This window comes from Rhipicephalus microplus, chromosome X (genome assembly GCF_043290135.1).
Source record: "Rhipicephalus microplus isolate Deutch F79 chromosome X, USDA_Rmic, whole genome shotgun sequence".
Classification (NCBI taxonomy): domain Eukaryota; kingdom Metazoa; phylum Arthropoda; class Arachnida; order Ixodida; family Ixodidae; genus Rhipicephalus; species Rhipicephalus microplus.
The window spans coordinates 386147078-386159961 of record NC_134710.1 but is presented as its reverse complement, the minus strand read 5'-3'; the positions used below and the strand labels follow the sequence as shown (position 1 = coordinate 386159961).

The window sequence follows — 12884 nt, the reverse complement described above, 5'->3', positions numbered from 1 at the left end:
AAGGTGCAGAAAGCTATTGGGGGGAGAATACAGTTGACCAAGGAGGAGAAAATGATGGCTGCTTAGGCCTTCAAATCCTCTAAGACAAACGCATGTGGGATCTTGGGAGTCTTATTGGGACAGACATTTCGCACGACACCTGCGCACCTATTGGGCTTTGTCTTATTGGGACGGAAATTTCGCACCACACCGGCGCACTTACAGGGCTTTCAAGAATTCGACGGTAGACCTGCGAAAATCTGATCAGTTTGTGCACATGGTACTGCAGATATTTTCATCCCAGTTTTAGAACAGCAGCACAGTGGTGTGGTATACGAAGTGATCACACGAAACGATTGCTTCCTTAGTGCTACTTAAGGGAGTACTCATAGCACTAGCATGTGATATGTGCATGTGAACTCATGCGCAGTCTTTTTTTCAAGGTTCAAATTCTTTTACTTAAAATTTGAAATTGGCTCCCCCCTCCCACCAGGTTTGTGATTTTACCATCTTGAGTGTCTGGACAACACGCTAGCTGACTGGCACACTTGGCTTAGCGAATGAAAGCTGCAAAACCAGTCCGGGAATTGTATTTGTCATTTGGGAGGTGCCGGAGAATAGGCGGCTCACACTTTGGTGCTGCACCCAGTGAGCACTCGACGAAGTTCATTCTAAAAATACGCTTGAGTGCGTCTACGTTAACTGCGAACGTCTCATTTGATGGGTGTCTACGGTGGCCGATGCTGAGAGTAAATGCATTATGTCCCGCTTTTCTCAGTGAAGGCTTGATTGATTGATTTGTGGGGTTTAACGTCCCAAAATTTTCTCTGTGAAGGCCGGGTGCCTAGAAAGTAAGATATACCATGACCTACATGAGCGAACAAATTATTTTCCAAAGCTTAGCTTTGCTAGAGGTAAATGGTGACTGTCTTGTCTATTTTGTGCAGTTCAAGCTTTATTCCTGCTATCTCCCTGCTAGACCAGTCACTGCAGCAAGTATAACGCTAGCAAACACATTTTTTATCAAGAAGCTGACATACTGAAAATATTGTTTCCAAACTTCAGAAGGCGTCATGAAACTTGACGTTTGTTTTCCTGCGCGTGGCTGGTAATGCTATAGAGATCACACAGCCATCCACACTTTTTGCGGCAGTCAGGAAAATATGGCTCATTACCTCACAGTTTACAATATAGTTAATGCGCACATGCAAGTTCGTTTTCCAGCAACTTGACCGCAAACTATCCACAAACTTGTCAATGGGCCCTTTTCAAGTCAGAAAGCGCCTCCATGGAGGTCACCGAAATCAAAACTGGGGGTCCGTAGCCTCTGCAGTTATCCCCCACGCACTGGTAAAAAAACCTCGCGGGCTCAGTATTTTTAAGAATTATTTGCAGACGATTCAAGCTACCTCTCAGTTAGCAACTGTTGCCACATAATGCGACGTTTATTGAGGCCGCTTGACCTTGTGACCTCCCCTCCTGTCCCAAGAAAAAAACGTGAAGCACGTCATGTCACCACCCCTTCGCATGTGCAGGCTAGTCTCTCAAAAAAGCTCCGATGTTATACTACCCTTCAACCACTGCTACGTGGAACCCACACTGCAAAACATTCCTCACCACTCCGCGAAGGAGAGATCACCAGGTAATGTCCTACAAGTCTACAAGAAGGCAAGGTCAAGTTGTCTGTGTACTCAAGAAACGCTTCTGCAGTCCTCTGGCTAGAAAGGCGAGCTGCCAAGCAGGTCCTGGCATCCTCGGCACAGTTGCCAAACCACTTGGTCAGGAATGTGGCCAGGTAATGTCCTACAAGTCTACAAGAAGGCAAAGTCAATTTGTCTGTGTGCTTAAGAAACGCTTCTGCAGTCCCCTGTCTAGAAAGGCGAGCAGCCAAGCAGGTCCTGGCATCCTCGGCACAGTTGCCAAACCACTTGGTCGGGATTGTGGCGTGCTTTGTTTACTTCCTTCTTTGTGTCGCTCTGTTTTTTTCTGTGTGTTTTTTTCAGTAGAGTCTTCGGATTACATTGTGCATTGGAGACGTAGCGACTAAATTTACCCACTGGGATAGACACTGAAGTCTGGAATGAGCAGAAATAACCCATACGTGTTTCGGCGACAGTCGTGTTTAGCGACATCACTTTGGACAAACGTTGGAACTGACTCGAGACAACTTCATGGTTATTTTCACAGATGACGCCACAACCGAAAAATGTTTGCAATACTTATTATGTGTCGAAAATCTTTTCAGTTAGGTGTTTCTATGCAAAATGAGTGTGCACTGGTAATTACAAAATATGACATAGTGCTGCTAATGTGCGGTGTTGGTGAAATAGCAATAAAAGAAAAAAGTAAATTTGCACAAACCTATCAAGCAGAAAAATGAGCTAATTTCACTCGGTCTTACATTATTCTAATTACCGTTTGACAATTTTCTCTGCATAGAAAAGCTTGCTGCTTTATTATTGAAAATTTTAGATTTTCATCTTGTATAGTTTTTTCACCTCTTCGGTATTCCCTGATCAAGTGGATCCATAAATTTGTAATTTCAAGCAGTTAATATTTATGAGCCATTCGCAGAACGCAAAACAACTTCGCATGAACATTAGGTACATTGTAGCCTGGAAACCCATTCAATATTGTTGCTCTACCCAAAAAATGAGAAAAAAAGGTTATTCACTCATAAACATACATTGTTCAGCCCATTTTATTGAAATACTTTCTGATTGTTTTACTGGATACATCTCTTCAAAGAAATATTGCATAGTAGTTTATGAAGAGGCTGACGATGACTTCTGGAAAAACAGTGATGATCTACGTATATCCCATTACTGTGTACACACTGCATGTCAATTACAGAACTACCACAAATTCAGTTACCACCAGATTGTTCAAAGGCCTTTTTTAGGTATAAGGCTTAGACAACGGCTGACTGCAACCTTGCAAATAGTCTGCAGACGACGGCGAGTCGGCTTCGTTAAAACACGACCACTGTGACATGTTTGCATTTCCGATAATACAACAAATATCGACCTTACACTGGCGTTTCATGTGACGCTTGCCCTAGACAATACATTCAAGATTCACAGTCAGCTTCAAAAAGTTATTAAGGGAACAGCGATACGACCACTTTTTGGTTCAGGTTAGCTGTTGAACACTCTGTGAAAGAACGCGGGTAGCAAAACAGCTGCTGTATTATATATAGTGCTAGAACTGCGACAATTCAAAATACGTGAATTATATGTTCTCGCTCAAAACAACTGTCATAGGGCCAAATTATTCCTCACTGCTACCTGAGAAACTATTATTTTACTTAAAATCGTGCACATAGAGCAAGCTGCACACTACGTCCAGCTTTGCAAGCGCTATTTGAACACACTTGCGTATATGTTTACGCCGTACAATGTTTGGCAATGCGTCGAAAGGTCACACTGTTTCTTCCACGTCATACACGAACTTCATAACGGACAGCGCCCATCCACTTGACAACATCGTCTCCCGAAGGTATCTGACCGCGAGCACCACATAGCTGAAAGCGTAGCGGAGCGTATTCACTGGCATCACTGCTCACCTGCTGCGTCACAGTTTTCAGCGAAGAGTCCAAATATTTTCGGGTTTTTCGCGCTCCAAAGTACTTACAACCCGACTCACATCGGACTAAGGGGAGGTAGGGGAGTGTCGCATGATTTTGACCTTGCGTTTCAGCACACGCAATGTGTACGAGGGCACGTTCAAACATGCTCGTACTACAACTTGTGGCGCCTCTGTCCTGCTAGCTGGTTCTGAGCCAGCTCGCCAGGGCGGCGCTTCGTGTAAGTTTAGGTGCGCCACATGGGCAGCCCTGGCTAGCCATTGCAGTGGTTGCATACCATGGCCACAGCGGAAAACAAGCTTAGATTCTGAGAAGTTTCGCCCCTGAAGGTAGGCTAACTTCCAATTATGACGTACCAATTGCTGTGTTGACTCCGACGTGTGTTGACTCCGATTTCTCATTACAATATCTTTTTAACCGCCAGGTTCGATTTAGAAAAAGAAAGCTACGTAAGCTGCCGCACGCAATGGCTGATTGCCGAAAGCGTGAGGCAATCAGTATCAGAAACGTACGTAACCAAGAGCAATACGCGGCGGAAATAGACCTGTCAAGCGGATGCATTTGTCATGCCGGTCGGGCAGACCCGCAACAGTCTCTTACTTACCTGAGTTCCACCTATCATTGGCTGCAGCAAACATGCCGCGTCCGACGCATGGCTCTAGTGTCAGTCGAAGCAGGTCGAGGCGCCTCGTTGGAGCGTTCTAGTGAAGCGCAAAAAGGAATAAATTTTTTACTAAGCACAGCGTTATGTGTGTGTGTGTTCCTTCCAGATGATTTTGTTTCCTGGGCTTCATCTGTATTGGGGACAACCTATAGGCAAAGTTTTCATATGCCTCATATTCGAAATTTCGTATGAACAGATATACTATACGTGTTTTCATAAAATCATGCGAAATTATTGGATGTGAGCCATACGTGTCATATGAGAATTTTAGTTAACACCAAGTATGAAATTAACTTTTGTTGAAATGCAATCGCAAATGTTTGGAAGCGATAAAGCATCTTAATGCCTAATCACGTGGGTACTATGCATGTCCGCAGAAATATGCTTGCCCTCATTTATGCTTTCCGTCTGTTTGTTTTTGGGCTGCACATTCGGTATTCTGAAAAACCAATTATCATGTAAATATTTCGGAATGATAACACTTGGGATTTCACTTCATCACAGAGGGCTACATTATGAGGTACGCCGTAGTCCAGGGCCCTGGGAATATCCACCATTTGGTGTTGATTCACGTGGACTGACAACACAATGTGCAGAGGCCTCTACCATTTCACCTCTACCGAAATACGACTGCAATGGCTAGAGTCGAACTCGTGTCTTTCGAGTCAGCCGCCGAGCACCCTAATCACTGATCTACCATGGCGGCCGATCACAGAAGTCGTTCAACGACTTTGGAGACGTTCTCAAGATATGTCAGTCATGGCAAAGATGTTCAGATCCATGCATAAAGGACATATATGCGTGAACACTATTTTTTTTTCAAATCGCTGAGCTCTCAAGGGAAAAAAAAGAGGCTTTGTCTCTGCTGCAACTAACTTTTCGTTTTTATTACATGATTTGAATGATTTGGGGGGTTTAACGTCCCAAAACCGCCATAAGAATATGAGAGATGCCGTATTGGAGGGCTCCGGAAATTTCGACCACCTGGGGTACTTTAACGTGCACCCAAATCTGAGCACAGGGGCCTACAACATTCCCGCGTCCATCGGAAATGCAGCCACCGCAGCCGGGATTCGATCCCGCAACCTGCGGGTAGGCAGCCGAGTACCTTAGCCATTAGACCATCGCGGCGGGGCTGGTTTCTATTACACGGGTGTACAATTCTAAATCTACAGCATACACACTGCTCTTTCTATTTGCAGGTAGACGTCAGGCTGGGGATGCAGTACACTTTCGGCGAACTGTTGGATGCCAGCAGTCGTGTAGCTACTGGCCTTCAAAAGTTTCGGCTACGACAGGGAGACGTTGTCGCAATCCATTGCGTTAACAGCTGTGAGCTAATAGTCGCCTTATGCGGCACATTCTTTGCTGGTGGCGTTGTCAGTTTCATCAAGCCAAGTCTCAATGAAGGTATGTTACACTGCTTCAGCAGGCCAACTGCTTAGAAGAGGTTGCGTTCTCATGCCTACGCACAGTTCTATCTCCTTTGCTTCATTTCATTTCATTGACACTTAGGTGAAATAGTTCAGCAATCTCGCTTAATCATAGAGCGAAGAAAATAGAAAATCGAAATATAGATCAAGATATAGAACAGCGGAGATTCTATCCTGGAAATGAAAATCGCTTTATAAAATGGAGTTTCCTTCTGTTGATCACGCATTCTAATAAGAAGCAAAATGCAACACAATTGATGGTTACTTTGCAATATTTCGCTTTAGTGTAAAGTCACACTACTTTAATGCAGAAGCGGGCCGTACATGATAGAAATGCCTCCCGGTCCTTCCTCCTATTTTTTTCCTCCTCCTCTTCCTGTGTTTCACATGAGGGCGAAACCATGAAAGCTTCACCCTTTATCTGAATAATGCTTTGCCCCGAAAACTAATTACCCTCATTCTTATTGGCGTTGAGTTTTGGTGCCTATCAGGTGAAAATTGTATTGTTAAGAATTTTTTCTTTTGTCAAAATTGTTTGTGCAAACTACTATAGTAGTAACATTCTTACGCGACCATTAGCAGAATGGTGAGTGGGTGCTGTGAAATGCTTGCGATGGCGAGCCGAGAAGGATGGAGGCTCAAAGAGCGTCTCTTCACTGCGCCCCTCGTAAAGATCAAGGGCACACACATGGTTGGGAGAGCAGGGGTAAGTTGGTATGTTAGTTTTAACATTACAAAACCACCATACTAATATGAGAGACGTCGTAGTGGAAGGCTCCGGAAGTTTCGGCCACCTGGTATTCTTTACCGTGCACCGAAATATGAGCAGATGGGCCTACCGCATGGGCCTACTGCAGCCGGGGTAAGCATACTTTTTCCAATCTGTTCCGCCGTAGCTTTATACGCACGCAAACACCACCCGATAAGCACTAACGTGACTCACGCAATCTCTGATTTACGTAATCTACGGCGGGTACAAGGAAAGTGCAAGTCGAGATGTTTGATGAATTCATGTGAGTACGTGCTGCTGCTTCTCCAGCACAAGAGACGTGGAAAAGTCGCATGCTTTGAAGGCACGTTACTCAGTGAAACAAGCCTAAAAAGCGTTCGCTACCATCTCTTGGCGGTCTCCGCCTCTTCACCACACCGGCATTCCTCGAGTGGGTGAACCGTGGTTGTAGAGTTGCGTATGTTCGCGTTTGTGCGCACATGACTTCGTGCACGCAAATTCATTTGGTTGGGTATTGTTTGCTGCAGCTTACAGAGCCTGTAGAAATGCGAACCCCACTTCTGGTTGTTGTTTGTTACCTTACTATAGCTGATTGATATGTGGGGTTTAAAGTCCCAAAACCACTAAATAATTATGAGAGATGCCGTAGTGGAGGGCTCCGGAAAGTTCAACCGGGTTCTTTAACGTGCACCTAAATGTGAGCACACGGGCCTACAACAGCTCCACCTACATCGAAATTGCAGCCGCCGCAGCCGGGATTCAATCCCGCGACCTGCGGGTCAGCAGTCGAGTACTACATTACTATAGTTGTGAATGCTTAGCTTTCTCGGGTGAAACTGCAACATTTATTTATTGTTCATTTATTTATGTTTTGATTTGCCTGTTATTAGCACCCACAGCGCCGACTCCTATGCGTCCATAGCATTTGTTTCTGCAGAAGATGCTTCCTTCCCCTATTTGTGGACCGCAGTGCCTTCGGGGCAATACAAAGAGTCATAAACATGGTTTCACCCCTTTACTATTCCGCCTTTTGCCACGTCAATTTAATAAGCATTTTTATATGAGTCTTCTTTTTCTTTTTTTGCATAGAAAGAGTAGGCGTAACACCAACTGATCGATCTATAGTGTTTTAAACTGTGTATCATAACACCTTTAAACCATTGTGTTTTTCAGTTGACCTTTGTCTCTGTTCTTTATTTTTTAGGAGAAACTCGCAGTGAGTTAATGCAATGCCAACCAAAATTTGTTGTCACTGACATCGAAACCATGAAGAAAGTGAAAGATGCTTGTGAATTCCTTTCATCAGTGGAGGTAACAAAGTCTGCTCCCTGTTTTTCAAGAGCAAACATTAACAGGATAGGCTTCATTTATTCATGAAAACAGAAGGAAAAGTTGCTTTCATGAGCACTTAGTTGTTCGGCAATGACACCGAAGCTAATATTATTTGGATAAGTGCATTAGCCTATGTAATTGCCGTATGAATGAATGTCTTTTTTTTTCTCATACAAGTAAAATTCTAGTGGGCGTGTAATGCGGGGTCACGAGTATTTACTAATCCACTCACTGATATCATAAACACTCAGCTCTTTCCCTCGTCAACCTAAAAGGAGGAATGTACTTTTGCCCAATATAAAAGGTAGCTGCAGACACAGCTTGAATACGCAGAAAAAGTAGGAATAATGATCGATTTCGTCTTGTTTAACAACTCCATGAAGGCAACATTCACAAAGTTGGTGATTTACGTGAACGCAGGAAAACTGAGGCTATGTCTTGATGGATATCAATACACATGTAAATAAACTTTATTTGGCTAAGTTACCTATTTACAACAGTTAGAGTAATTTCCATGGGCTGTTTTATTCTAGGAAGCCTACGATATCACTAACATGGAGCTGTTTAATAAATAGCCGTCCTCACAATGTCTGGTATGCTTCTGGCGATGAAATATTGGCTTCGGCTATAAATAGTCTACACGCGCACTTGATATCTACCGATTGTTTATGCAGTACTCCGATTACAAGCACGTGTAATAAATTACTGCTCTTTTTTCTTTTTCTCGTGTATGATCTTTTTGGCCGACCTGCAGCTATACCAAATGAGTGAAACAAGATAAACACAATTTCGGAGCTGACAGATCCATGAAATATTTCATCGCAGTTTAAGAAATAGGGAATATAGTTGGAATTAAACTTTACATTGAAAAGTCTCTGGTACTCTTATTTCCACCATGCTCTGGTTCTCGTATCGACGCATTTGATACTGAAACTGGTCTAGTGGGAAAGAATTCATATTATGCGCAAAATGCAGTGTATATTTAGCTATACCACGCATAGTTGATTGCTCCATTTTGACTATTGTACAAGGGTATGCGGAAAATTCTCTGCTTGGATTGGGGTTGGGAGGTACCACGGGGAGGGTGGGTTACAGCCGTTCTTTTTACTCACGATCAGAACCTAATGCAAAAACGACACGTTTGGTAGGAAGGTGAAGGGGAGGGTGGGAGACAGTGCGCCGTTTTTCCAGAGCGCATTCTGGGGTACTTTAAGTCTGTTTAGTCGCTACGACACGCCAAAAGGCATCGCTAAATTTCACTTAAGTGATTTTAAAGAATAACTCCGAAACCAAAGCTAAAAGAACATTCCAACACAAAAAAAATTAAGCCAAAGCAAACATAAAGCGGCCAAAGGGCGTACTTTTCAAAAGAAGACACTTAGCTGTACAAGCAGGCGCACACAGTAAACCGATTCTGACCCTTAAGGGTGTCGAAAAGGGTGCCGACACCCTAAGCACACCCTATGAGCACCCTATTCGCGTCTCAGCACCCTACAAGTGGAACCTAAAGGGTGAACACATCAAAAGGGTGGAAACTAGGGTGCAAAAAGGGTGCAACAACTAATGGGTGCTGATGAGCACCCATTAGGGTGCACAGTCACCGACAAAGCTTTGTGAGTAACGTGGTAATAGAGCATAACCAACAGCTTTTAGATGTCTACTGGTTCGACACCATGCTCTCATTAATAGCCTCACCGCAGTAACGGATATCTGAATAGCGATAGTGCCCGGCTGAACGTAAGTTCTGCACTGGTTCTTGCATTCTTGCTGCCTTTTTCTCGTCGCCTCACGGCCGGCGCTGACCAAGCCATGCGCTACAAGCTCACTAGCCAATGGCGGAGTACGCAGCTTGTAAAGCTACAACAGGATTGTGACTTACACATATAGAGCTCTTGGCCTCGTTTGCGCCTAACATTGAAAACAAAGCTTCGTCCATGACAGTATATATAAATCATACATTTGTTAATGCAAAGAAATACAAACCAACAAGACCGTGGTAGATAAAATAGTTTTTGTGTTGTTCAAATATTTGTTAACCTTACAATGTATCAGTTGACACGTGTTACCAATTTTTATGGCGGGCTATGGACTTTGACGTTCTAATATTATAACATTAAAGATACGTTTTCTTGATTTTGTTCATAGAAATATTCTTCAAAGCAAGTTAAAATGAGCCTTGACTAAAACATTTTCCTAAAGAAAATTCACTAAAGACAGCTAAAATATTGTTTGCCAACTAATACGCTTATTGTGTTGTGACAAATTTTGCTTGCTGCCTGTACTTTGTACTAATATACAACCGCTTTAACACTGTTTTTAACAGCCAGATTAACCACTCAACCAATGTACAGATGTTAACAAGGTACCGGTATAAGAAATACACAAGCAAGCAAACGTTTCAAATTTCGCGCGCTCTTTCACATTTCAAATTTCGCGCAAATATGCGTTACGTGATTTTGTCATTTTCGAAGCTAAAAAGTATTCTATGCAATACACACTAGCGTATTTTCTATTTTTACTATTTTTCGCTTAAAATTTAAGCATAAATAATCTATTTACTTATCTTATAAAAGATTATGTGCGCAAATGCGGATCGGTGGTGTCAGCAGGACAGAAATGGCGGTATCTTCCTGGAGGCCGCAACGGCCGTGTGCCGATCGTTTAAAGTCGATTTTTTATGTTGTTCAAAGTGTGCTTGCGCTGTCTTTCGTGTTCTGTCGGTGCTGCTTGTTACGAAGATGCACTATACTCAAGAGAGGACCGGCTGCTTTGTACCGTCGAGCGCTCGCCAAACTAAAAAGGTAGGTGGATGTTTCTGCTGTTGACGCTTTGTTTTTTGCTTCTCCGGCCAGGCCGCAGCGTGCCCGATCCAGGCTGTTGTCTTTCCGCTCGCGTCCTCGGCTCCTCCCGCGGTTAACACCGAAAGCGCTATAGTATAATAACGTTGTGAACTAAGGTTTTCCTATCTTGTAGACGATAAGTGAGTTTTTATTAACGCAGCGAGCCTGCTGGCGTGTCTGATTTCATTAGGCTCAAGTCTAAGTTCAGGGACGTTACGCGCGGATGAATTTTTCCTGTGGGGAAGGAGGTTAACGCAATGTGCGCTGTGATGCTGTGAGTCGGCGGGCGATGCTCTTCACGCTATGAATCGCTATATTTTTGCAATGCCGTCGGACGCCGTTCGGGGACTGCGCATGGAAGCCGTAAGCGTCGTCTGTGTGTCGCGTGCGTTGGAGTATTCCGGTGATTCGCGTTGAATTAGATCTTTGCGTATTTAATTTAGAAGAATGGAGAAGAATAACGTGGTGTCCGCGTTGGTATTTACGCGGCCTTGTTCGTTTTCTGTGCCAAAGAAGTATATGAAGAAAGTTTTATATGTTACGCGTCCTCTTTTCAACAGCTACATGATCATTAAATTTCTGTGACTACTATAAGGTAGATGTGTTTTCCTGTGTGACCAAATGTGTTTGCATCCACCGGGCACGTATAATATTAAATTACCATGATATTCAGCTTAATTAAGTGTGCGTAAACTTGACACAGCGTGCTGTAGGTGCGGTTCTCAAAGCGTGCAATTACGCCTGGGTCAATACATTTTCTCTATGAGTGGCCGAATAGCCGTACCTTAGCTGTGCAAGCGCTAGGTTGAGCAGTAGTTCACTCGTTCGAGTGCAATTTTGGTGGTACTGCTTGTTCCCCCCTGTTCACATATCATTGCATTCTTCTGGTTTGTAAAAGAATTGTGGGCGCTGCAGTCCGCTTTGGTGTTAAAACTTTGCCGAATAACTTTACGTCTACCAACATTCTAAAACTAAGTTCTACCAAAACTTCCTATGACACTTTCGAATACAAGTGTAACGCTTTATCTGATATCATAAATTCTTTATGACCTTGCTGCAGATTTACAAGTGACCTGTGATATGTGCAGTGTATGAATGCCTAATTTATTGCTCAAAACACAATAAGGTTACACATCACGGTGTGCGTGTCAAAGGCGTGCATATGTTGCTGCTGACATGCAAACTTGGACATTGTATTTATCTAAGAATGAACAAATCTAAACTGCCGTTTTTTGAAGATGTACGCATCAGACCAATTGAATAATATCAAAAATAATGTTCACCAAGTGATTGTTGTTCATTGCTTTGCACCGACGTCACTAAAACCGCATTGTTGGTACTTAGACCGCATCGTAGGATGCAAGATTCATGACGTCATATTGAATGTTAATGTCACATGATATGCAAGGTAAATTGTGATTAGCATACAGAGGCCAATAACGTTATGGCCTCATCGTTATCATAATGAAGCAGGTTAGGCAATATGTGATTCTGCTGTCTTTACTTCATTGGTTTTGGGACGTTAAACCCCACATATCAATCAATCAATGTCTTTACCTCATGTTGGGAAACCATTACGTTATGTAGCTATCTGCAGTGTCTGAGATCCTGGTTGCCGATCAATATTGCAGAAGCTTGCCTGCTTCATTGTGATGGCATGGGGTTCAGGATTGATGTTTTGTCTTAGCGTTTCCACTTTTCCTCCCCTATGGTCATTACACAGCTTGTGCTGTTTGATTAGAAGTGAGGAGTAGTGCCTTTTTAGCCAACCAGAACAATTTAGATCAATGATCACTATGAAGCAGCACACAATATTCATTTAGTGAACTCAATTTCAGGCAAATTATAAACGTCTGAATGTTAGCCGTTTGAAGCAAGCTTTATTCGTTGAACTCATGAGAATAAATGGTAGAGAAGGAAAGGCAGGGAGGTTAGCCAGACCAGCAAAGACGGTCTATCACCCTACACGGGGGAACAGGGAGATCGAAGTCCTGTCGCAGTGGTCTAGTCGCTAAGGTACTCTGTTTCTAACCCGAAGGTCGCAGGATGATATTCCGGCCTTGCTGGCTGCTTTTTCGATAAAGGTGAAAATGCTGTAGGCCTGTGTTCTTAGATTTATGTGCACGTTAAAGAACCCCAGGTGGTCGAAATTTCTGGAGCCCTCCACTACCTTGGTAAAAAATTCATGTGTCAGTATTGCTTTAATTTTATGCTTTATCTGCAGTGGATGCATATGCGCATACTGACATGTATATGTAGTGGTATTGCAATTTTACGAAATAAAATATTCATATGCTGCATATTGCGTGGCATTTACTTA

General features: G+C 43.2%; 1 protein-coding gene across 2 annotated transcripts in view; it reads left to right on the top strand.

Annotated features, from left to right (window-relative positions):
• Positions 1 to 12884, top strand: part of LOC142776431 (luciferin 4-monooxygenase-like) — a 134972-nt gene that overhangs the window by 39849 nt on the left and 82239 nt on the right. For both annotated transcript variants that reach the window (XM_075880072.1, XM_075880071.1), the window contains exons 3-4: positions 5432 to 5639; positions 7597 to 7703. In XM_075880072.1, coding sequence (XP_075736187.1) covers positions 5432 to 5639; positions 7597 to 7703 — 315 coding nt within the window. The remainder of the gene's footprint in view (positions 1 to 5431; positions 5640 to 7596; positions 7704 to 12884) is intronic.